Source organism: Thermobia domestica, chromosome 1 (genome assembly GCF_964235325.1).
Source record: "Thermobia domestica chromosome 1, izTheDome1.hap1.1, whole genome shotgun sequence".
NCBI classification, from domain to species: Eukaryota; Metazoa; Arthropoda; class Insecta; order Zygentoma; family Lepismatidae; genus Thermobia; species Thermobia domestica.
In genome coordinates this window covers 62280311-62307059 of record NC_137454.1, presented here as the reverse complement: position 1 = coordinate 62307059, position 26749 = coordinate 62280311, and the positions used below count along the sequence as shown (strand labels likewise).

Sequence of the window (26749 nt, the reverse complement as noted above, 5' to 3'; positions counted from 1 at the left end):
TGGCGGGAGATTTTATCAACACTTTTCACGGGAGACGTTACTGTGGTCACAGTTTTGGTCGTACTGACGCGTGATTGGGCTCGCTGGAAAGGATAGGAGCTAAGCTACACGGCAATGTGACCAACATAACAATAACAAATTCCCTCTGCCCGCGAGGGCCATAGTACACTTATTTTGTGGGCGTGCCTCGTACATTTACTAATACTGTATATCTGATCAAAACATCGATCTTCTTACAGTAATTTACTCATTAACTTTAGGGGGAAAATCTGGTCAACATACATTAACTAAAGGAAGGTAACTAAAGTAATTAATACTCATATAGAAATTCTTTCATTTTTAATGAGATCTGCTTTTCTAGACAGGCCAACATTCATTGTTCTGGAAAATATTACAATTTTTCCATGTAATTTGTTAGGTTTGTTCTTTATTTTATGATAACTTGTTACAGCAATATTCTTTTATTGTAATTTCAGACAAATTGCAACACAAAAAGTTTATTTTTTATCAGTCTCGGCACAGACCAGTACAATGTGTAAGGTTCATATGCTTTACCTTTATTTGTATTGGAATTAATATGCTGTAAAGTTATTTAATGGACAGAAATGAAATGGACACAATTAAAGCAAATATGGTAAGTATTGATGATTAATAAAAAAAAATATATATAACTTTTGTACTAAATCACAAAACAAAAGAACACATACAAAGGGACACACTAGGCACACTAATTTCATGTAGAAACTAACAGAACAGCTACGCCATTTCACACTTGGAACTGAGCAAATTCCATTTTAAATAATATATTGTTATATAAGCAGCAAAAGAAGCTAGTTTCAAATACTGGATGAAAAAAATCTTCAATGTAAATCATACATTTAAGTACATACAAAAAGTTGAATGATTTACTTAAAATTAACATAGGTATAATATTTTCACCACAAATTAAAAATAATGCAAAATATACAACAAATAAAAAATAACAATGATATATTTTTCTCCCTGAAAAATTGGACGGTTAGCTTTTTAGCAACTAATGCAATGTAAATTTCTTTTTCCTTATAGTTTCAATATTCTTTATCTCAAATTTAACATTAAGTAGCATACTTCCAGTCATTCTGCTTTATTAAAGCAACAATACATGACTGATAAGACCTAACTTTCTTTCTCGCAATAATAGACCTCAACAATTATAGCTGCCACAATAAAAAATATTTTTTTCTGACGGCTGTTTAAAATTAGGTTCTTCTTTTCATTTATGTTTCCCAGTTGTAGACTTTTAATATACCCAGGAAACGGGAACCCACTGATGTTCTGTGCTCAACGTTTCCAGCGCCTCGATAACTCTTCGGAATGTTGCATCAAAGTCTTCATTCACAATCACAATATCAATGTATTTGTCGTACGATCGCTGCATAAATGCGCTCTCTTCTAAAGTTCGACGAAGATCTTCCTCCTACAAAAAGATAGTAGAAATTTGAATCAAGAAAATTAGGTTTTCATTACAACCAAATAAATCAGCTAATAATTTGATAACAAAATATGTCACTTCATAAAAACATTGGTAGAATGAGTCTTCGATGACTGTATTTAGTTACAAAAAACACTGAACTAGTATTGAATTGAACCCTTGTCTTTCACCTGCTGGGAACATATGATTCCAACGAGCTACTATCGAAATGTTCAATGTCTTGCGATTATTATTACTCTTTTGAGTGTCACTAACCAGCTACCTTCCACCAATATTTCTATAAAGGCAATCCAGTATTCTGTGGACCCTGTATCGCACGTAATTTTGATATAAATAGGGTTCCCACGGACCTGCTAATCCTGGAAGAGTACAGGAATTCAATCTATTTGTAAAAAGTCCAAAAAGTCCAGGGAATGTGTAATGAAAATCTGGACACACCTGGAAAAGTCAGATAATTTAAATACAAATTTTTACTTCTCACAACTCATTTGTCTTTTTGCCTTACCCGGCTGTTTGGTAGGGTATATTTTATAAAATAAGTTAGTTTTGCAAAAATTATCTTTCCACACACTCACTCTAAACATTTACATGTATAGTAGATGAGGAGCCGCCTGGTCGCGTAATATAGTTGATCTTTTTTTTTTTTATTATTATTATTTATTTATTTATTTATTTATACAGGATGAATGGTAACGACGTGGACAAACTTGGAGGGGTGATAGTACATCCAAAAAGAAGCAAAAAAAAGTCCTAGTGAACATGGGGGAAATTCTGTCCCGTTTAGGAGTGACAGCGTGTCGAAAGCGTGGGAACATGAACTTCAGAGGCCAATAGTTCAAAAACAAAACATCGTAGAGAGTGCGGATAAAAACGTGACCTAGGAAGTCATACCTGCTCTATCGAAAAATGCATGTTTGAAAACGCAGCTATGAGTACGTACGGATTAACAACGTGGAACACTTCTTTCCTTCACAACATGTCCGGAAATACCTCCGTTGTTTTGGGGAATCCCGTGCACACGCATAGCGGCGTTTTCAAATATTCATTTTTCAGTAGAGTAGATATGACTTTTTAAGTGACGTTTTTAACCGCACTCTCTACGGTGTATTGTTTTTGAACTATTGGCCTCTGAAGTTCAGCTTTCGACACGCTGTCACTCCTAAACGGGACAGAATTTCCCCCATGTTCACTAGGACTGTTTTGCTTCTTTTTGGATGTACTATCACCCCTCCAAGTTCGTCCACGTCATTACCGTTCACCCTGTATGTACACACCTAGAAATTTGTAAGTCAAGCCCTGGAAAAGAGTGAGGAAATTTGTGGTCGCCAAATGATTAGAATCAGGAGCTAAATTTTTGGGCTTTCGGCATCTATGATCATGTTAGCCTGTAACGTATGAGGGATGACATCCCTCGGTGATCAACATTACCCAAGGAATTGGGGAAAGAAGGAAGCGGCCTGGGACCATTGTTAGATACCATTCTAGCATTTACCTGACATGAATGAGGAAAACCTCCCTCAGAATGACTGACTTGAAAAAGCTATTACACTTTTTCAACAGAATATGCCCACTAGGAATCGAACCTGGGACCGCTCACACCAAAAGCGAGCGTTAGCGATTACGCTACGTAGGGTCATGTGATCGTCAAATGAGTGGAAACCCTAATGACGTACCATTTTTAATAATTTCACCTAAAACCTGTTGATAATGTGCAAAATGGGCTAATTTAAAACGTAGAAAGAAAATTAAAATTCATATAAACTTATTATGGGCACAGTTTTATCTGGTCGTATTTTACTGTATCTTCATATTACATTAGATAGGTTAAGACCATTAGATCACATTTATTAGTATTTTAATGCCATATTGAATAATACTCGGTACATTACATATTAGTTGTTACTAACAGTCTAAACCACGTCAATTTACGCTTAATTACATGACATTTTGTCTTTTATTAGGTTGGTACGACGAAACGTCCACCACAAGTGCATCATTTCCTTCTTCCACAAGTACTCGAAATGCCGGATGGTATTCGATGAAAGAGATGTCTGGAGTTTACGGAAGATGAAGAAGAGTTTCATGCTGCAAATTATGAAGAGTGTAACGCACATTAAGCGACATTTGCGCCTGCATTGTCGTGCAATATGACGACACCATGTCTTTTGAACATTTATGGATGTTTATGGGCGAAGTTGAGGTGTATTTCATGAGTTCAGCACTGTATAATGATCCGTCCTCATGGTTTCGTCACAACTGAGAAAGACATGATGGATCATCATTATTTTCGGGTTTCTTAAACCATTCTGGACTTTGATCAAGATGCAACCACTGTCCTGACCGACACAACTTACGTAATAAATCGATTTTTCATAAAAAATGACGATCCAATCACGAAATTTCCCGGTTATTCCTTACACTCAGAGAACTGCACACCTTCACACGGCGACTTTTCTTGGTTGGTGTCAACTGTGTAATCTTCAAGAATCTTTTTTTTTTTTCACTCTAGATTGAATGGAATCGCTGAACAACAATAGTATGGTGTATATTTAATTCAGCGTTTCCCAACAGGTGTGCCGCGAGGAAATCGAAATAAAATTATTAATTCTATAGCAATCAAATTGCAAGACATAGGGAAAAATGAATATTTGTATTTAACATTACTATGGACCTCTACTACGAATCTACAATTTTAAGTTTCAGACCTTGTTACTTTTCTGTACATTTTTAATGTGGAAAAAAGTATTTATTATTTTATGACCATTATTGCTTCTTTATTGTTGCAGACTATTTCGTAACTTGAAATTTTATAATATCATTCAATCCTTTCGACAAACCAAACATGCATATAAATTACCTACATTTGTGTTTTAAACGAACAAGAGATTTGTTTGTTCGTACGTTATTTAGTGATCTTCCTTCTTAGTGAAAGATTGGATAGAGTTTTCGAAAAAGAAAGCGTATATTTTAAAAACCTGAACCCAACATTACATTGCATTTTTTTATTTTTAAATTACAATAAAAAATAAACATAATGATTAACCAGTGATTGAGCTTTTTCTCTATGAGAAGATCAGTAATAAAAAAAAAAAAAAGTACTTTAGGTATAAATACAAATACATAATAATATCTATGAGTGTGCCGCAAGAATTCAAGTTATAACCGTAGTGTGCCGCAAGTTGAAAAAGGTTGGGAAACGCTGGTCTAATTCGTCTGCAACGGTACGAATACTTTTCTGAGGGACTGCTTCCACGGTATTCTTGACAAAGTAATCCAAACATGATGTTGGTCGGTGCCCACGTGGCTCGTTTTGCAATGATGTGTTACTAAAACGAAAATTTGGCACCACGGCAGCAAATGCTGAGCTCATTTACCATTACTGGCCCAAATGCACTTTAAATGTTTTTTGTAGTTTGCTGTTTGTAAAGAAAAATCACTCGAATTTAAGTATTCTCTACAGTGGACCTTCCTGTTTAAACACGCACTGTCTCTGAATGTCTAGTTACTCAGCCTGTTTGCTGGACGTGTACAGAGTTTGTGATGATAGATGCATGATATTAGTCCATCCCTGTGTTGTGTTGCGAAGATGAGTTTTTCACCAGACGTCAAAGCGAACATTTAATTCGCACCAACATATAATTACCGAAGTAGTCGATTTAATGTCATTGCTATAAATTCTAAATTGTTTATATATTAAGGAATAATTTGTACCCTAATTTACATTGTTATTGAATTGTCTTTCTAGGTTAAGTTTATATATAAGATTTTTTTAAAATAATGTATCTTTCTAATTTTGTTTTGCTTTCATTTCCTATTTTAATTTTCTTAACTTGCAGCCAGGAAAGTGACAAGCGCTCTTGAGAATACGATTTCTTTAGAGCTGGATCCTGCCACTGATCTGAAAATTTTTGTTTCGACCGATTTCTTGAAGTATTATATAAACGTGCCCTCTTTGATGAGACATACCTTTTTAGTAAGTGCACCTAGAATGAAGGTTCTGCTTTCCTTCCTTGTTAAAGAATTTTATAGCCGGCTTAGGCCAAATAATGCTACTTAGTTGAATGTGTTGCGAAGGTTTAATGTTTGGATTCTTTAACTCTGAAAAGTGAATCATGTTAGGTTCCGTTTTCTTAAACTTCCGATTATTTTACCTAATCTGGACGGAAGACTGACAGTTCTTAAATGTGAGAAAAAAATCCTATTTCTATCATCCTCTTCACTTGTGCTGTAAGAACAGAACCCCGTCTTTCTGAGATCTCGAATTCGAACCAGTTTTCCTCTTTCAGGTCTTGTCGGACTAATTCTGAATCAAATAAAGTTACGAAAGGAAAGTCTATCCTTGTGAACGGTGTTACTAGAAGAATGAACTGGGATAGAGGATTTTTCTTTCTTTCAAAGAAAGGGCCAAAAACATCAGTAAAACTGCAGTGGCACTTTAAAAAAAAAAAAAAAAAAAAAAAAAAAAAAAAAAAAAAAAAAAAAAAACCAATACTTTTAGAAAAGTGTTTCCCCAGGAGTATAAGGTAATTCGAAGAAAAGCTCCCCGTTTTGAAGTCTTTATGAATTTCAAATACTTTTGATCAATCTCATCAAGGACAATAAAAATAGTAACATACTAAAATAAAATTCTAAATATTATTATATAATTAATTTTTTTATAAGGTCTGGCTCCCTTCCTTCCTTATAGTATTCAGAGAAGATTTCTTTCGTAATAGATTCTCATGCAGAAAGAAGTTGAACAACGGAGGGAGAAATGGAAGACTCAATTTTTGTCTTTATGTGGCGAAGGTTTTTACACTCAAAATCTAAATGAAACCAATGCGAACTAGTTGAACAACAATGATCCACTTCTTTCAAACTTATATAACTTTATGTGATGAAAAATACATAATTTCCTTGAAAGAAGTGTGAATAACAGTAAGTCTTTAAAACGCAGATAAACAGATATCGATGCTTAGCTCCGACAAAAAGAAGCTTTAGTAAGTCATGATAGATAAGGAGGCGTTCCCCAATTTCAGAGATAAAAACTAAAACTGAATGGAGTAGTAGCTAACGAAAAGTGCTAGTCAAATAGTTTGTTAGCTGAGTGATTTTCATTTAACACAAATCTCATTGTTGTCATTTTCCGCATTCTAGATTGAAGTTCATTACCTCTTAGCCCTTTTAAGATTTCCACTTTGGGCGTGAAAAAATTTTGAAATTTGCCTTAAGAAAAACAAAAAGTCACGCCCATCCACCCCCATTTGGCGCGGCCAAGTTGACCATGCGGTTCCAAAACGCATGTGGGGTATTGTTTGGTCCATGCTTGACCTGACCAATAAAATAAATAAATAAATAAATAAAACTGCTTAAATAATTGTTATAAACCTAAATAAGCGGCCAACACTACTCCATGGTAACAAAAGTTACCATAAATTCTAAAAGGGGTAAGTAGTTCCTCACTTGCTTCATGATGACAGGTCAATATTGGCAATTGATCTGATTAAACCCGAATATCCAGGAGTCGGCCCCTACAGTACATTTCCACCAAAAAGGATTTTAAACCTTACAATTTTCTACAGAACAAAGATGTTATGCCTTTATGTTTGCATTTCTGACGATCCCGTTAACACACGTAGGTTACTAAATACTTTGCAGTATCAAACTAAAATCACGGCTAAATTTCCTTATATTGGCACTTAGCCAAAATAAATATTTTTCAAGTTATAGCTTCAAAACATTTATTAATTATCTAAAGTTTTTAATTCTTTTAAGTCATAAAATTTTGCATTTTCAGATCAACGACTTATAAAAAATAATAAATAAACAAATAAATAAAATTATACTCATTAAGTTGTCCTGAATAATAATAATAATAATCCTTGGTCCTTTTGCACATTTATTTTCAAATATCTGACTATTACTATAAATTCGGAGTTTTACGGACCCTACTCTTTTTTCTTTCTTTTTTCCCCCTTCCTTTTAATATTATATCGAACTTGGGACACATAAAACGATGTAGAAAAGTATTTCTTAAGTAATAACCAAGAATTAAACAATTCATTAATAAATGACATTGAGACCTTTTATTTGGAAAAATAAATTTAGAAGTAAATGAAACCATAAATTTTGAACACGTACATTCATTTTTTAGAACAGAACAAGCAACAGCTTTGGTAAAAATTTACATTGATTAATTACAGAGACTGCACTTACCTCATATAGTGATGCCAGAGATTCCAAAGTTCTTGCTCGTCGAGAGCTGTATCTTAAAGTACTCGCTCGATCAAACTGAACATGCAACATAGACATAGAACAAATTAAAGGGGTAAAATTTATAATACATTTCAACTCATATACTACACTACAACAACTGGTTTATAAGTAGGGATCAGAGCACAATACATTATCTTTTATCTGCGGAACATTCTCATTAAATTAACAATTACTTCACAAGTTATGAAGAATCTCTCATCTATTACTTAATAAGCACCACCATACGCACAAAAGGTTATCAACAAAAACAAAACATACGAAATATAAAACTAAATGTTGCATTTCGCTTACATTAGCGACTCAAGCTAATCGGCATACTACAAAATGATAACTAATACTACATTTCTGCTTATTACTGTCTATTATTCTACAGTTATTTTACTTCTAGTTATTTTAAATTTATTTCAAGGTCTATAGAAGAACGTAAATTCCAATGCTAAAATTTAAAGAAATATACTTCTCCCATTTCAGCTATAAAAATATCAGTATAGGCATTCCTCATAAAAACTAAACACATTCAAATATCTAAACAATGATTTAATTTTAATAGTTATTGACAATTACTCCTATTACAAGCTTGCCTCGGTTTGAGACATCCTATCAGATGTGTAAGGAATCTGAATCTTGAAAAGTATACTTTCAAGATAATGTGGAAAGCAAACTAACACAGTCTCGAATTCGAAATAAGAAACTGGTTACGAGGAAAATAAGTTACGAAGAAAATTCGGCTTGTCTGAGTAGAACCTGAAAGCACAAGCATCAGGTTTATTAATTCACTCTCAACTGCTCCTTATTCCTCAGAATAATTGTCATTCTCCTTATTCCCATAATTATACTCTCCGGAGAAAGTATGATAAGGTAAAAGAGGAATTGGTTCTTACCGAAAATAAACATTTTCAAAAGATACATAGAATTTAATTTGGTGATTGTGTAGTTGTATATACTTATTAAAAAAAACTGGATATTAAAATAACACATTTGGTTGCTGGTCAGGATTTTGGGTGTAACTGTATTACATTGTTGATGGGCAAAAAACACAATGTTTGATTGTGGTATGCATATCGGATACGATGATGAGAATCATAGGTAAATACGCAGTAATTATAAAGGAATTCCAATTAGTGCTTTGTATAAAATAAATAGTGAAAGTGTGCCAACAAATTGTATTCTGTGAAAAACGAATGGAAGAATGGAATATCAGTTTGTGGGTATTTGTGACAAACCAAAGGCAGTAGAAAATCTGTAAACGCATCATGATGTTCACAAGTATATGATTAGCATTGTTTAAAGTCTTGAAGTAACATCGTACACTGTATGTGTATCATTCAGTAAAGTTTTGAGTAATTTCGAGAAAAGTTTCAGAGTGGTTCTGTGAAACTTTTAAGAATGCAACTTTTGTTACTCGATAAAATCGAGGTATTTGTATGAATTATTATTACTAGAAGATTTTTAACACTTCTATTCCACATCGATGGACGCCATGTGAACGCCGCTTAGTAAGATGGGAATTCCCACTGAAAATTTCCGCAATTACTAATTAACATACGTGTATACCACGATTAGTTTAAGTGAATATTCAACTTCATAAGTTCACCATCAACTAGGTGTCAATGATACTCAGGGTAATGATAAAAAATCGATAGTATTATTGCTCTGCGATATTTTAAATCCCTTTATATTTTGCAATGTATTTAGCAAAAGTAAGCAGTTTGTGTATTATGCATGAGCTGTAAATTTATTTTCACTGATCCTTATTAAATGTGTATTCTGCTTGCTTTCACTTGTATTTTCTTTTGGATTCTTGTGGAGCCATGGTGGTTCAATAGTAGAGCATTCACCTCTGATGTGTGGGGTCCCTGGTTCGATCCCAGATCTCGCCAAGTGACCTTTATGGTGGACAAACATTGTGTGTGGGGGTTATCTCGGGGTTCTCCCGTTTCCATCCACACCCTTCATTCCATCATTATCATCCGTTTCCCTTAGTCTCAGTGCATAGCCGTGGGATGTTCAACTCAATAAAGGATTCCTCTTTTGATACTCATTTGAAGAATCTGTTGCATAGAAGAATTCTCAACAGATGCATAAAGTGAACAAAAAATGACCGAAACGTAAGATATTGTTGCAGAGCTTCTCCAAAAAGAACTAACAGCCACATACTATGCTTAGCCACGAGCATACATTACAAACAAACCGAATAAAATGCACACATAAAAAACAAAAATCTTGTAATTCATTCATTCATTCACAATTATCAAAATAACATGCTTCTTTTTACTCATTCTAACATTTAACGTCTCAAAATAAATTCACATGAAATATCTCTCTAACAGAACATTTGAAAAGTACAAACCACAAAAGAAGTTGCTAATAACTTACAGTGAGATTCCGACTTGAATATCCATGTGATTTACCGTAATCGTACAGATACTTCAACTGTTCCATTCCTGGGGCAGCAATGAATATAACGTAAGGCATAAACTCGGAGGAATTATGAAGTATTTTTAATGCCTACAACAAACAAATAGTGAATAATTATATAAAAAAATTAGAACTGATAATTATATGACTAAGGGATATTGTGAACTATGATTACTGAATCACAAGTGTCACTAAATAAAAATATGATACTATTAGTAACCCGGGACTCAAAATCAGATTATCAGAAGTTCCCTGTATACCATCTGTAGTAAATACACCGACATTTTGTCACGTAACAGGATATTCATATCACTACATTTAACTAGCCTTCATTAGCTCTAAAAATGTACATTAGAAGAGAAAGTACTAACAGAAACTAGTTATCGAACGCACACCGAAACAAAAATTAATATTTCAGTGTAATCTTCTATATTCTGGAGCTCTTATTACTGAGCTAATCTTCAAATTTAACAATGAGCTAGTAAAATTTATTTTAGATAAATAAATGAAGAAATAAATACTAAGAACTTTCCATCTGATAATAATGTTTATTTCGTTACTTTTATATTATTTACGTAAGAACACTTTCCAGACGTATTAATAACCTTCCAATGCTGTTTCACTTAGAAATATTATGACTATGGCTAGATACGTTCTACTAACACTTAAAAAAACAGTAATCTTTTATAAGTATTATCACAGTATTGTTTATCAAAAATGTTGTATTCTCTCTCTATCACAAAGACACCTCTGAAAAATTTAACATAATCAAAACGCTCAAATACAACAAACCAAGGACTCCTCTAATTCTAAATTTTATACTATATCCTTTCTATTATTTTGCAAAATATGAACAGTAGAGACAATGAATAGACAATGAAATAGGAAAAAAAAAAAACTACTAGTATTCAGATAAAAATACTTCCTTTACATTGTGAGGATCCCTCCACTCATAAAAACGTATGAAACAATTATGAGATTATAGAACAGCCATACTTTTATTATAAAGGCTAGCTCACTCGTATAAAATAAATATATTTATTAATTTTTGGCTTTCAATACTGTGATAAATTAGTAGAATCATTAAGTACTATGTAATTTAAAAAAAAAAAAATCAAGATGCTGGACTGGAAGAGAGCCAGATTTCCCGCTTGCTAAGTGGTTTCACAAGCAATTGATCCACCACAGACACTGCCTCTTTTTTCCCCCGCTTTATTCCTCCACTCTTGACATACCAGTCAAATGACAGCTATTAGCGGAATACAGTATATAGTTCAGGTAAAGAGGCATCGAGTTTTATACAATTATCATCATTTCAAATACTCTTTAATATGAAGCTATAATACAAACGTAATTTCAGAGAAAATTGTGGATGCTGATCTGGTACAAGACTACACTGAAATGTTTTCCAGGAATAGAAAACACTTTAAAAATACAAAAAAGTGGTTACAGTTTTAGCATGCTCTATCAGATAAATCTGAGTTTTAACAGATAATCTACCTATCATACCAGAAATATGTGTAATTAAAATTATTTACTTTGTCCTCCAATAAAGAAGTTAAAACCATAGACAGACATTATTGCAGCCCTTGTACTTCTTGACCTAAAATAAGGAAGCAAACAACTAAATCAAGAGTACCTGCACTTACTATTTTTGGACGGAAATTATTTTATCAAAAAGCACAAGGATTACAGTCTTAAAAATATATATATATATATATATATCATAATGTAGGCTAATCGAACATACCTGTTTAAAACCTATGAATCGAGTAATTAAAAATTCTGGTCAATCAAAAACAATATAAATTTGTGGTATTTTAGGGAGAAACGTGTAAACAATTACCTGAATAATCGAAACCATCAACCAGTATTAGAACCAGAAAAAGAAAGTCAATCAATGGCCAGTGATAGAATACGGAATACAAAGCACCGACCACTGAAGTGCAACATGAAATAATCAAAATATGGTAGAATGTATAAAGTATCAATGCTTTCTCAAATATTCACCACTTAAAATTGCTTCTACAAATTGCCAACAGATTGTTGGGCTGAGGGGACAGAGGAATAAAAGCAGGAGATCGGAATTCCATTCCTTAAACCTTCTACTTGAAACACAACGCTACGAATGCCGACCAGTTTTCAATGCTCTTCATACAAAGGCGTATTAATATGGTCAAGTTATTTACTAGTTTTCACGAGATTATTTAATCTCAAAAATTGAAACAAATTCGTTATATAAATAATTACTTTTAATAAAGTATGATTACTTACTGCCGGGCTGCAGTCGAGGACACACATCTTTCCCTGTCGAATTACTGACCTAATAGAATCTAACTTTGTACCGTACAGATGTCCATGATGTTCTCCATATTCTAAGAATTTATGTTCTTTTATTTCTTGCTCCATGGTTTCTCGTGTAATGAACCAATAACTTTTGCCATTTTCTTCCAGTTCTCTTTGAGGACGAGATGTATCTGAAATTGGGCATACATTATTATTTGAGCTGGAAAATAGATTACAACTACGATTCTTCTTTCGTTTAATATTTACAAAGATCCTACAAGTTTATACTAGTGTAAAGCTGAAGCTTTGAAATCTTTACACTTTCACAATAATTGCTTAAAGAACGTAAAAAACATATATGCCAATTAACGTCTGAAGAAGATAATGTTATGTTATGGAAACTGTTACGAATTAATTTAAATAAAGAAGTACAAATTCTGATCAGAACAATATTAATTATTTAAGAAAATCTTCACTCAGATCATAACAGACCATAACAGAAATCTATATTATTATACTACTGGTGTTCTTATTTATTGTTTTTACGAAAATGAACATAACTATTTCAAAAGGGTATCATACAACTTATAACAAGAATTATTTTACGTAATAAAGAGATTAGTTATCAATAAATTTAATCATCAGACAAGCTTCACTTACAAGGAATGGTTGCTCCAAATCGTTCCGGATCGCTATTAATTAATCGATTTTTTAGTGTCCGTCGTCCAACTCCCTGTGATCCAATTAGCACCAGAGTCTTTCTCTTGAACGGAGGCATTCTTGTGACTTCTTCGTACAACAGCAATTCGGCTTTGTCGAACTCACAATTCGATTTTGATTGATACATAGTCTTTCTTTTCTTTTTTGATATCTGTGGAAGAAATACAATACGACATCACTATGAAGTAAAGCCCCACATAATAATTACAAAAAATTCCATTGTTTAAATATCCCAAACACATTACGTGGAAATGTGTCATCTACAATTTTGAATAATATTGGAGCGTATTAGACCATAATATCACTTATAATTCCTTTCCACGTTTCCGGACTCAATAATAATAATGATAATAATACACACCATAAAGAGCAACATTTACACGAAAAAAAAAAAAAATCTTCAGAACAAGTATTCAGCACAAATGACCTTTTTGCGTATCTTCTCTGTTACGATTAGCAGATTAGCAATTAAAGAGTGCACACATAAACAAAAAGCATTCTATTCTCTTCTGCAACATAACGTATATTTTCCTCTCTCTATGCCGCACGATATCCGAGTGTGATGTGTTCGCGATAATTGACTAACATATGCTATAAGACCATGGGAGCAACTAGATTACATCTGCAGAGTCTTGAGACGAAAAATATATCAAGCATCTGTTGTGCACTACAAAAATCCTTTCTGCTGTCTATCTTATTGTTTCTTTATTAAATCTGAACGGAATTAATATACATGTATTTGTTCTATTCATACGTATGCTCGTGATAATACGATTCAAAATGGTCGAAATCCATTAATACAGTTTATATTTTAGGGAAGATAATATGAAAAAGAACTGACGTGAAGAAGTACAAATAGCTGTTTAATAATTATACACGACTGCTTCCAGCAATAGGCTATCTTTAAATTTACGTACGTTTAGTAATATCATATTCTTTAAAAAAAATCAGGAGTAACACATTAAAGGCTTATAGTCAAGCACTTTCTAGTAAAATACTACACTGTACTGACAAAATGGTTGATCGTTCTAACTACACGAATAAGAAATAGGCATTCATGGACATAGAAAAGGACATGATGAAGTCTATACGTAACAAGCAATTAATATGAATGTATGTATATAAAATTTTCAATACTTCCTGGTCAAATAACTCTCACAAAAATAAGTGACAACCACTGTTCATATTAGACCAAGTATATAAAAGATATAAATAAAATATAAAATCTTCGGGAAAAAAATGACATTATCACTAAACATTCGTAAAATGATGAAACACAAGTCTTACGTCTGGTGAAAAGCAAGTGAAACAATGAAACTGCACTACCCGTAAAGTTGTCTGCTAAACAGGTGAAGGCATCTGAGTCGTCACGGAGAACGCATGTGCAGAAATATGTACACACCCGTAATGTGACCGTTCAGTCGTCCTGAGCCACTCTACCACTGAGCCACCGCGGCCCCGTTAATACGAAGAATAAACAAGTCATACAGTTCACGAAGTGTGACCACGGTTAATGGACTGGAATCAAATCACAGCTTTCTCGCTGTAAATAAGGAATACGTACCATGTTGATTACTATTTCACTCAAGCAACTTCAACTTACCCTTGTTCCACATATCCCAATTTTGTGTGCATAATCAGCTTCGGGTTTCACGAAAGCTTTCCTTCTCTCTTCTAACTCTTGGGATGGCACCAGGCCAGCTGGGCCATTACTTCCTACTTTCTTAGCCTGCCACCAGTTTGGATCACTCTGATTCACAATCTGTTTGGGAAAACAATATTTCTATTATACAACTGTTTAAGGATAACAACATATAGGACACGCATAAGCAAATAAAGTAGTGTGTGCATGTATATATAAAGTTATGTATCTATTGTAATATAAAGCGCTTGAAGAGGAATCATATCCATTGACTCAAAAGATGACTCCCATTTTCCCCTCAAAATTATTATAAATTGCGCTAAATTTAAATATTAAACGTCTAATTTTCGGTAACATCTGTCAGCATTGTCAAGACTAAGGTAAGAAATGGTATTTAGTGGGGCTAGGCTGTATGAAAATTAAGAGCTTATACTCATAAATAAGAACATATAGCTACTCCACAGAATTCTGACATATTTAATTTTCGTACGTCCTACCGTATCCCTTCTAAATACCCTCCTTATCTCAGTCTTGACAGCAAAAAATTCAATGTTTATTATAGTTAAATAGCGTATAATAATTAGAAGGAGTAAAGGTGTAGCGTACCTTTGGAGTTCATTCATAGTTATATATTCACTATCTATCACTTATACTTCTAATAATTATTATAATAAATCAAATTCGATTTTTTAACAATTGCTGTTTTCCAAAGAAGGATTTAAGGAAGTAGTACTCCCAACGAAAGACAATACAACAATGTGTTCTTTTATTCATCATTTCCGAAACAAAGGAATGAATTTCAGTAAATTCTTCTTTGCTGCATAGAACGTGCAATCTCATTGACTTTGTGCATGAAAAATCCCATTTAAGTTGGTTCACTCCTTTCGCAGTTAGAGAGAAGACTAGGTGAAAAGTAATACTTTGTGTTAATGACTGCACAAAGCATAATTAGAACTCATACACTGTCCCAAAAACTCAAGGTATCAGACATAATTTCCGCAAAGGTTAAATCATAATTTTACCCCCCCCCCCCTCTTCCCGAAAACAAGTGCCTACATACCTCTGATGTAATTATCAGACAGAGCTCCACGACTAAATATTGTGAACTAAGATCTCTTGAAAAGTACTTTTCTCTAATCTTCGTGTGTTATTGTATCGATATATCGTATATTAAGGTGGCCTTTATTTATTGACTTCTGATTCTTTCAAATCTCACGCCCTACAATGATTCTATATCAGACCAAAGTAACCCATAGAAAAAATAGCAAAATTGGATAATATGCAAAGCATAACATATCTGCTTCAAGTATTCCCCCCAAAAGTTTACAAAAACATCTCACTGGATTTAAAAGCTATTTTTTCGATTCATTAAATAAGGCAGGCATTTACCGCGTCCATTGCGAATGTGATTCCTTATACATTGGCCAAACTAAACGTAATATTAACACGCGTGTGAAGGTACATAGACAATAAAAAAAAAGTCACATGAAGAAGGCATGTCGGGTTTAGCGCATCATCTAAAACAACATTCACATAATATAAAACAGGTTAAGATAATAGGTTCAGCAAAATCAAATAAACAACGAGAAATTAAAGAATCGTTCTTTATTCATAAATACAAACCTGCATTGAACCTTGATATTGGCAACATTGATCGAACTTTGGTACCTACCTTTGATGCATATTTTGGATCTGGCAATATTGGCCTAACATAGACACCACGTTCTTTTTTATTCAGTTCATTCTTTTTTCATTCTGCTCTATTCCCCTCAGGATCTTTTTTGTACGTTAATTTTATATAGTAGTATGTATTCCTGAGAGTTCCGAAACGTCAAAACCTTTAAATTTTTCAAGGGAGGATTCATTGGTAAGTAGCCAATTTTTTGTTAATATTAAATTGTGTCCGTTTTGAATGCATTTACAGTATAGAATATGAGAGAAAGGTATGATATAAGTTTAGACAGACAATTGTAAGACGCGTGTCAAGTTAGACCAACCACCAACACTAAAACGACCAGAACATATCTCAGAATAATGGGCTATTTATGGGCTAATAAGTTGCTCTAATCCCAATTTTTGGGCTCCTACTGTTTAACGGGAAATCGGAATAAAAATGGGCGAGTCTAGCTTGAGATCAAGCTAGAAACCCCCATTTCGGTCACAATGGTCCGATCGAAAAAACTAAAATGCCAGAATTATGAGCTAATTAATTGCTCTATTACCAATTTTTGAGCTTCTATAGTTTAGCCGTTAATCGAAATCAAAATGGGCGAGTCTGGCTTGACATCAAGCCAGAACCCCCATGCGGTAACAATGCTCCGATCCAAAAAGAAAAAACTCAAACGCCGGAATTATGGGCTACTTGTGGGCTAATTGGTGCTCAAGTTCCAAGTTTGGGGCTGCTACCGTTTAGCAGGAATTCTTTATCAAATTGTGGGATATGGCTTAACTTCTACCTATAAACCTAGGGCTATAATACTCCGATAAAATAATTAAAATGCCGGAATTATGGGCTATTTGTGTGCTAGTTGCTCTAATGTCGATTTTGGTTTTTCTATTGTTAGCAAGAAATCTCATGCAAGATTGGTATTGATTTCTAGATAACGTGAGATGATAATTTCAAAGTTGCAGTGAGAAAACGTCGATGTCTATTAACTGAAAATTGATTTATTTGCATTCTCCGCGAATGCAAATATATATCTCTATTACTAAATCCATGAATTCTCTTTTCACGTGTTTAGGTTCATTATGTTGGAAAGTAAGTAGTGTATATAAAGAATTTATATAGTGAAATATCATTATTTTTTAAATATTTTTTTGTTTATAGGAAATGCCTCTTCGCCGTTGCTGGGGGCTGCAGTGGCACAGCGGTAGATGTTTACCTCTTGTACGTGAGATTCCTATTTCGATCCCAGATCGCGCCAAGTGGTCTTTGTGGTTGACAAACACCGTGTGCTTGGGTTTTATCGGTGTTCTCCCGTTTCCTCCCTCTCTATTCATTCCACCATTTCATTCATTTCTTATTATCACCGTCTCCCTTAGCCTCGGTTAATAATCGTGCGTCGTTAAGCTAGATATTTCATTTCCTCCCCGTACCTCCATTATTATTATTACTTTTTATTTTTTAAAATTATTTATTATTATTATTATTATTATTATTATTATTATTATTATTATTATTATTATTACATTTGTGGAGGCTTTACTTTTGTAAGAAATATACAGGTAATCTCACCTATGATAAAGATATTGCATAAACCGTAACTCTATTTGGAGTAGTTCTCGAAGAGTAGGGTAAAGATTGTGCCCCACAAGCATGTTGGGAAAATTTTTATTAAACTAATTAAAAGTGGAAAAGTAAAGTGAGCATTGTCTTTTTCTGTAGGCATGATGCAGAAAAAACACAAGACCATTTGAAAGATATTATTTCTAATTATTATTTGTTCATTGTTATGCATACTTTAAGTTATATTAAAAGGCTCATTTCAAATGTAATGCCTCCTATTTTTTTGTGTTAAGTGATCTATAAGCTACGGCAGGCGGTGATAATAAGAAATGAATGAAATGGTAAAATGAATAAAGTGGGAGGAAATGGGAGAGCTCCGATAAAACCCAAGCACACGGTGTTTGTCAACCACAAAGACCACTTGGCGCGATCTGGGATCGAACCAGGAATGACAGGCACAAGAGGTAAACGCTCTACCACTGTGCCACTGCGGCTCCCAGCAACGGCGAAGAGGCATTTCCTTTGCACAAAAAAATTATTTTAAAAAATAATGATATTTCACTATATAAATTTTACATATACACTACTTACTTCCAAACATAATGAACATAAACACGTGAAAAAAAAGAATTCATGGATTTACTAGTAGAGATATATATTTACATTTGCAGAGAGTGAAAATAAATCAATTTTCAGTTAATAAACATCGATGTTTTCTCACTGCAACTTTGAAACTACAATCCCACCTTATCTACAAAATCAATACCAATCTTGCATGAGATTTCTTGTTAACGATAGAAGAACAAAACTCGACATTAGAGCAACTAATTAGCACACAAATAACCCATAATTCCGATGTTTGAATTCTTTTGATCGGAGAATTATAGCCCTAGGTTTATAGGTAGAAGTTAAGCCAAATCCCACAATTTGATAAAGAATTCCTGCTAAACGGTAGCAGCCCCAAACTTGGAACTTGAGCATTAATTAGCCCATAAATAACCCATATTTCTGACGTTTGATTTTCTTCGATTCGAGATTTCTAACCGTACGAGGGGTTCTAGCTTGATATCAAGCTAGACTCGCCCATTTTGATTCCGATTTCCCGCTAAAAGGTAGGAGCCCAAAAATCAGGATTAGAGCAACTAATTACCCCACAAATAGACCATAATTCTGGCGTTTGAATTTTTAGTGTCGGACCATTGTAACCGTATGATTTTTTTTTTTTTTTTTAGCTTGATGACAAGCTAGACTCGCCCATTTTGAATCCGATTTCCCGATAAACAATAGGGGCCCAATAATTGGGATTAGAGCAGTTAATTAGCCCATAATTCTGGCATTCGAATTTTTTCGATCAGACCATTGTGACCGTATGGTGTGTTCTAGCTTGATGTCAAGCTAGACTCGCCGTTTGATTCCGATTTCCCGCTAAACAGTAGGAGCCCAAAAATTGGGATTAGAGCAACTAATTAGCCCATAACTAGCCCATAATTCTGGCGTTTGAATTTTTCGATCGGACCATTGTAACCGCATGCGGGGTTCTAGCTTGATGTCAAGCTAGACTCGCCCAATTTGATTCCGATTTCCCGCTAAACGTTAGGAGCCCAAAAATTGGGATTAGAGCCACTAATTAGCCCATAAACATCCCATTATTCTGAGATACTTTCCGGTCTTTTAGTGTGGTGGTTGGTCTAAATTGACGCGCGTAATTATAAGTTAATAAACAGATATTGTGAAAATAATAACTATTAAATGATTGGGCATAAGTTGGATATAACGTCAGATGTGTGTTTATGGTGAAAAGTTACCCCCAAACAATGTCATGTAACTCCCTTCCTATTAAAAATTTTGCGTCTGAATCTAAGACAGCGATCCTTAAAGTTGGCTCCCATGATGGTACTGTACAATAATAGATGACGTTCTCCCTCCAATACTTCTATCCAAGATACATGTCACCCCATCTGGATCTCTGAAACTTATAAGGTTCCTTTGCCTTATAGTGTATACTGTAAATGCATTCAAAACTTGAGATCGCTTGGGGAGAATAATTTAATATTATTCAACTGAGCTAATTTTTCTCATGGATTACTTTGGTCTGATACGAAACCATTTTAGTGTATACCTATTTTTAAAAATTCCTACCCAATCACTTTTACACCATGAACATTTTCTAATGTTTCCACAATATTGGAGTTGGACACAAAAGTTCTAAATCTTAACTTCGTGAAGAATGTAGAACAGATTTTATCTTACCTGTAATATGTCCCCATTACTAAAGGCCAATCCGATCTCTTGACATGGCAGTAATGAATCTGACTTAGGGTCATAATCAAATAAGGCCCGCATGTAACACTAGAATGAAAATAAGAGAAACCTCTATATTAAACTTAATACAAATCTTTTATTTTCAGAAATTGAATTATTTACAATACACATTATTTTGAAAATGGAATTTATAATTATCCTTTCCTTCCCTGGATTGCAATAGATATATTCCAGTTACTTTAATATGTTAATATGTTATTATTATTATTATTATTAATTTTCATTTAATAATAATAATAATAATAATAATAATAATAATATAACAACTATTTTGTGTAACTACGGTTCCCACGCGCTTCCAATAACAAAATCCCAGCACTTTCACGGACCTTTCCCTAATCTTGTTTATACGCAAACTAACACTGAATTAACGCTACATAAATATAGTTCTAATTGTGTATGTATATAAGTATATAAAAATAACTCCTTTCAAAAGACATACTGTTGAATCAGTTGTTTTTATATTCTTATCTGTTTTCACATTTTTACGATACCAAAATGATATGAGCCTGGTCTTCCTTGTATGTATTCTACTTCGTAACCGTTTCGGTAATGTAACACCGCCTTAATCATAGTAGGTAACGTGTTCGATGAAGGTGGTGTTACATTGCCGAAACGTTTACATAGGTGCTATTAATATATTTAATGCTTTGGCCAGTTTGGTTTTATTAATAAAAAGTGAGAAACGAAAGTATTCTTAGTATCTGAAAACAGTTTAAGGAATTGATACTGTACATTGAATGACACGAAATGAGAGGCACTATTTTCCAGCTGGTATAATGATCGTAGTCGCCATCTCGAATTACGTTCGAACATTTTAAAAGGGAATGGGGTGATATGTTAAACCGTACTCAAATTACACTAGAAATTCATTACTATCATCGATCTCGGCGTAATTGTGTTCTGATTTAAGGCAATAACAGAAGATGAATTGAAAAGGAATCCAAGTGAGAATCAGTATAAATCTAGTCTGGTTTCAAACATTTCATGAATACATGACCGATAGTGGTTAACATACGACAAGGTTTCAACAAAAAATAGATCAAAGTAATATACCAATTTGAAGTATAATTTTATCAGAACCTTGATGAAACTAATGTTAGATTAATGCATTATTGTAACAGATTAATATGCGAACTTAGTGCATGAGTTTTGGAGAAATTTTGAAGATTTGCAAGAAATTGAATGTTCGTAGCTCTTGTAATTTGCACGCCATTAACTTTATCAGAGAAAAATTTTATGGTTACTTTACATTGTAAGCCGTTAGTGAAAAGTGTATAAATGTAAAAAAAAATCGTAAGTGAAACATAAGTTCATTCCTTATTCCACCATATGTTGCTCTGTACATTTCGAACACTTTCAAGGACCATTTAGCAACTTCTGTGGTATCAAAGGCCTTGAAAATATATTTCACTGGAACGTGGGAACCACGGTAAAATAAAATTACATACTGTGTTTTTAAACGACTAAAGTGAAGATGGCCTCTTGCTGTCTAACGCAAATTTGCCAGTATACTGAAAGTGTTACTTTACTTATATTGAACTTCTGATAATACTCCTATTTGTAACATACTCATCAAAATAACTATACATATATTGGAATATGAAAAATAAATATAGTTTTTAACCTTCAGATTTGAACCAACATAATCAATATGAATTATGACACCTACCTGATATTTTTATTTAGACTTTAGACATATGGATTTCATAAGCTTTAGAGAAATATGTAATTATAATAAAAGGGAAACTAGAAACTATCAGAGGCGAGCAAACAAAGAAATATTATCATTTAACGAACAAGAAATGAACTTCGAGAAAGCAAAATTAAAATGAACTTGGAGATTTTGTAGACAATATGAAATTATCGTATCTAATCCTATTTTAAATACTTAAAAAAAAAAAAAAAAAATCTCATCATACTAATTTGTATTTTGAGTTTTCGATAAAACAAACTTCCATATTTAGCTGGATTTCTTAATTTTGTACTAATCTTACGGTAGAATTTCTAAAAGCGAAAAAAAAAAAAAAAACTGCTAAATGAATATCTACGAGAACAATTCAGTTAATAAATACGAACTGAGCAAAGCAGTCACATTCGATTTAAATATCTAATGCATTTTAATTGCAATACTCTATATATTTTTCAAGAAATTACATTTAGAAGGTAAGTGTTAAAGACCACGAAGAAAAATAATTTTACTACCTAAGTTGGCATGCACATAAACAAATATACTTGTGCTTCTAGTTTTTTAATAACATACAAAATTCTAAAATGCAATAAAATATATTAAATCTGTCACTATCACACACTATGCAGTTCCCAGAAAAAAAAAAAAGGTACTAATAACCATAAAATTTGAAACATCAGACGGTATTTGTGAAAGAAAGTACATTTAGAAAAGAAAAAATAAAAGATCACGATGAAAAATAATTCTCGCATTAGTGAGGAAAATGCTATCATAAACGGCTTACAGTCAGGTTCGAATCCACTTACAACAGAATGCTAATAGTTTACCTAGTTCGCTCAATATTATATGTTTCCACGCGGCAATAACTTAAAATATCTGAAAATTTATTTTTCACGGGAAACCTTCCAATTATACTGTATATTAATATCCACTCTATTTACAGTGTATTGATTACAACACGCTCATGGATTACGAAATGAAGAGCAACCAAAGTTATCCCACCTTTTGTCAGCTGAAGTTGACAGGGATACCTGTAAATATGGCTGTCGGGAATTTGCTTCAATACTATGTATAAAATCTACTTCTTCCTGCTGGATAACGCAGTAACAGGACACTCTCACATTAGGAAATAGTAAATTAATCTAGTCGAGTCATTGCCTGTTTATCTAATAACAATAAATGATTTTGATGCTACAAACAAAGATATATGATTACTGGTATATTGTTAATAGGAGTAACTATATGGATAGTTCTTATTTGTACGATACGTTCATTCTCCCATCCCTTAAATTTACTAAGTCCAATGAATTCCTTAGAATTTTCTTTAGGGGACTGGTAAACTTGGCGGAAAAACGAGAAAATATATATATCAGGGAATTATTCAATAATACGAAAAACACTACACATGCTGTACTAACTCATGCTGTACAAGTAACATAGAACCTATTGTAAAGCAAAAGAAATGGAAAGAAAGAAAGCAGTAAGCAGTCCGCATGCCTTTATTAATAAGTTTATGTAAAAGTCGATATAGCTGAGAGTACATTAAGAAAGCGTTAAGAAGTGGTTACCTTTGAGAAGAGAAGCCCACATCAGTTGCAGAGAAGTTATTCCTTAGAATGGCTCTCGCAAGTACTTACCACTCTGTTGCTGCCCTCCGTATTTGTATGTTTAGGCCAGGTATTTACCTGTCCAGACAACGACTGATCATCGTAGCTTGGCATTATTTTTAAGGTTACTGATTCTTTGGCTTTGGAGATTTCCACTTGTAAGTCCTCCGGGGTATTCACAGCTACTCCGTTCACTTCCTTTATAATGTCTCCCACGTGAAGCAGTCCTTGTCGATCGATCATCCCTCCACCGAGAATTCTAGCAATCACTAAATTTCCATCCTGAACTTCTACTGTCAACCCCTAAGGGAAAAAATGATCATTATTCTCCAGTTTTGTTGTGAAATACTGTCAGCATGGAAAATAATTCAAACAAGCGTTCTTTTCGAGTTTTTTTTTTTTTTTTAATTTTTTTTTTAATATATTGAGTACATCCTTAACAACAGAAATCCGAGGAGCAAAATCTTTTCCAATATCAGAGAGTATCGAAATTGGAGAAGTCTTTGCAAGAAAAAGTATTATTATCTTTGAGCTGTTCAATATGTACCCTATACCTACAATTTGCAAATATTAAGAGTAAATCTTATTTCAATCTTTCATTGATTCTGGCACTTTAAGAGAAAAACTGGTTATCTTGCTATACCGAAGAATCAAGAAGTACAACAAAGCCAAGAAATTGAACAAAGTTTACAGTGTCAATATGTTAAGCACTCCGTTACTTAGTCCATTTCCTGACCATCCATACATTCTCGCTCTTGAGGTTTGTGTTCAGGAATAATTCAATCACAGTATATGTTCAGGTTATTAAGCACAACAGGACTTGTGGTACAATCCACGACGTTCGAGTAGCTAAGTACCAACCTCAAGAGTGAAAATACGTTGGTCATGGGTAACATGCCTACATATCAACTGGAGATCAAGATTTCATTCGCGAGCTACGCATTTTTTTTTTCCTTTTACTTTTAATTTAGTTGACTCTTAACCTACAGATGATATGTAAGGAAAAAGTACGGCGTTTCCTCTGCTTCGCGTATGGTTATCATGTTATTTGATTAATGTTTCTATTCACCAAATTCTGAAGTATTCCTATATTGACTCCTATTCAATTAAACTCCTATAATTCCAATTAAAGACCTGCGACTTTCAAGTATAAACGACTAAAGGAACAAGAACCCAATACAGAACACTTCAAAATTTGATGAATGCAAAGACAAGAGAACGTGTTCTTTGCACACCATGATTACTTTCAAAGTCCAAATACAATACAAGATACATACTTTACTGCAAGTACTGTATAAATTATATATTAAACTTGAAATACTCAGAGATGGATTCTAATTATTTTTGTTAGTGACATCTGGAAATTCAATAGAGTGTACACTGAAACCTTACTTAGATAAATTGTTCATCTTCGCTGTCTTAAAATTTCCTACTCAACCCTAGATGTATATACTTTTCACAATAATTAAGGAATGTTAGTGTTGCATATATTTTTAAACAATGTCACATACCTATAAAGCTATTCAATTCAAAGAAACTGATAATGATAATCTACAAAAGTAAAGTTTTAGTGTATAATGTTTACTTTTCGGTTCTAAATTCAAGATATTTCTCTTCTAACAACCTACCAAGGGTTCATTTGGGTTTTTCCGTAACCCAACCATTCGTATGGCATCTGCTGGCATCCCGTTTAATGGCAGTTCTATTTCTGGTTCAGGTTCCGAATGTGTGTTTGGTTCGTAGCTTTTCTCTGCTACAACATCATGCGTATCCAAAAGCGCCTGTAATGAAATTATCCAAATTTAAGCAATCATTATTTTTCATGGTTTCCATACACCATCAGCAAAAAATATCAAATCAATAAATCAATCAAATAAATAATAAAATAGGCTCTAGTGATTTACTCATTTATTTCTTTTGTTATACATAATAAAAAATTTCCGTACCGTATTTATATGCGGAATTCTCTAGCCATAAAGATAAAATTCTAATCACGCAAAATTCTTGTCAACTTCAAAATCCTGTAACCATTTTAATTGTCGCTGATTAATATGTTCTTACGAACTAGCAACTGAGTTTGTTCTTGTATTTATACTCTAGTTGACCTATATCAATGCGTCTTCAGTTGCTGCAAACTTATCTCACTACAAATATAAATTTACTTCGAACAAACCTTTATGTATTTTTAATAAAGTTACAATTATCCAATGTTACTTTTCAGATATTACAAATATTATGAGCATTTCTACCTATTCCAGGAAAATCTTCAGCAAAATATATTTTTTTCAATGATAATAGTTACCAAAAATACAACCCAGAAATCATCCAACTCACTCTTTTCTCATTTCGTACTAAAGATACGAATGGAGATGGGACAAGAGCTTTTGCAACAAATACACATTCCAAGACGAGGCATTTCTTTCAGCACGCCTTTTCGAAACGAGGCAGACTCAACTCTTGTATCGTAAGCAACCCAACCCTAATCGATAATAATTTATCTTCACCTGTTTCTCACGCTTATTCACTTGGATTATTAAACAAATTTTAACTTTATATTATAAAGGAACCAGAACACTTCGAAAAAATTTGTTCTCTATACACTTCAAAAAAATTTGTTCTCTATCTGTATCATGCACAATAATTACTTGAATTCATCATTGTCTGAAGTTCTTATTGTAGAGACTATATTACATTTTTAAAGTGTCAAGTAGGTAGTCATCATCACCATCGTCATCATCCAAAGGTATTGTGCAATTATTGGCAGGTCACTTTAAGTAAACCGAGAATCTTCCATGATCACGGTCTTCAGCTAACCTCCTTGTATTCATATACATTTTTCTGTTTTAATACCATCCATAAACTGTAGCCTCTTTCGCCTCTCTTTCTCTTTCCTGTCACTATACCTTCTAGCATGTCGTTCCTTCTCTTTCTCACCAAATATCCCAACTAGTTTCTCTTCCTCTTTTCAGTAATGTCTAAATTTGTCTTCTGCTGTTTCTTACACTTCCTCATTCATTTTTCGTTTGGCCCAGCTAATTCTCTCCATTTTTCTCCACACTCAAATTTCGAAAACTTTCAGTCTTTCACATCGTCTTGTAATTGCTTTCGGGTG

The 26749-nt window shown here is 33.4% G+C and overlaps 1 protein-coding gene across 6 annotated transcripts in view; it reads right to left on the bottom strand.

Annotated features, from left to right (window-relative positions):
• Window positions 1–324: 324 nt before the first annotated feature.
• vari (MAGUK p55 subfamily member vari) overlaps window positions 325–26749 on the bottom strand; it is a 238726-nt gene continuing 212301 nt past the window's right edge. For 5 of the 6 annotated variants that reach the window (XM_081757759.1, XM_081757764.1, XM_081757756.1 and 2 more), the window contains 9 exons: window positions 25266–25418; window positions 23668–23940; window positions 20269–20367; window positions 14754–14912; window positions 13091–13301; window positions 12419–12621; window positions 10103–10234; window positions 7667–7741; window positions 325–1456 (listed from right to left, as the gene is read on the bottom strand). In XM_081757759.1, coding sequence (XP_081613885.1) covers window positions 1280–1456; window positions 7667–7741; window positions 10103–10234; window positions 12419–12621; window positions 13091–13301; window positions 14754–14912; window positions 20269–20367; window positions 23668–23940; window positions 25266–25418 — 1482 coding nt within the window. In that variant the 3' untranslated portion in view covers window positions 325–1279. The remainder of the gene's footprint in view (window positions 1457–7666; window positions 7742–10102; window positions 10235–12418; window positions 12622–13090; window positions 13302–14753; window positions 14913–20268; window positions 20368–23667; window positions 23941–25265; window positions 25419–26749) is intronic. The other variant, XM_081757772.1, reaches the window with a different exon arrangement.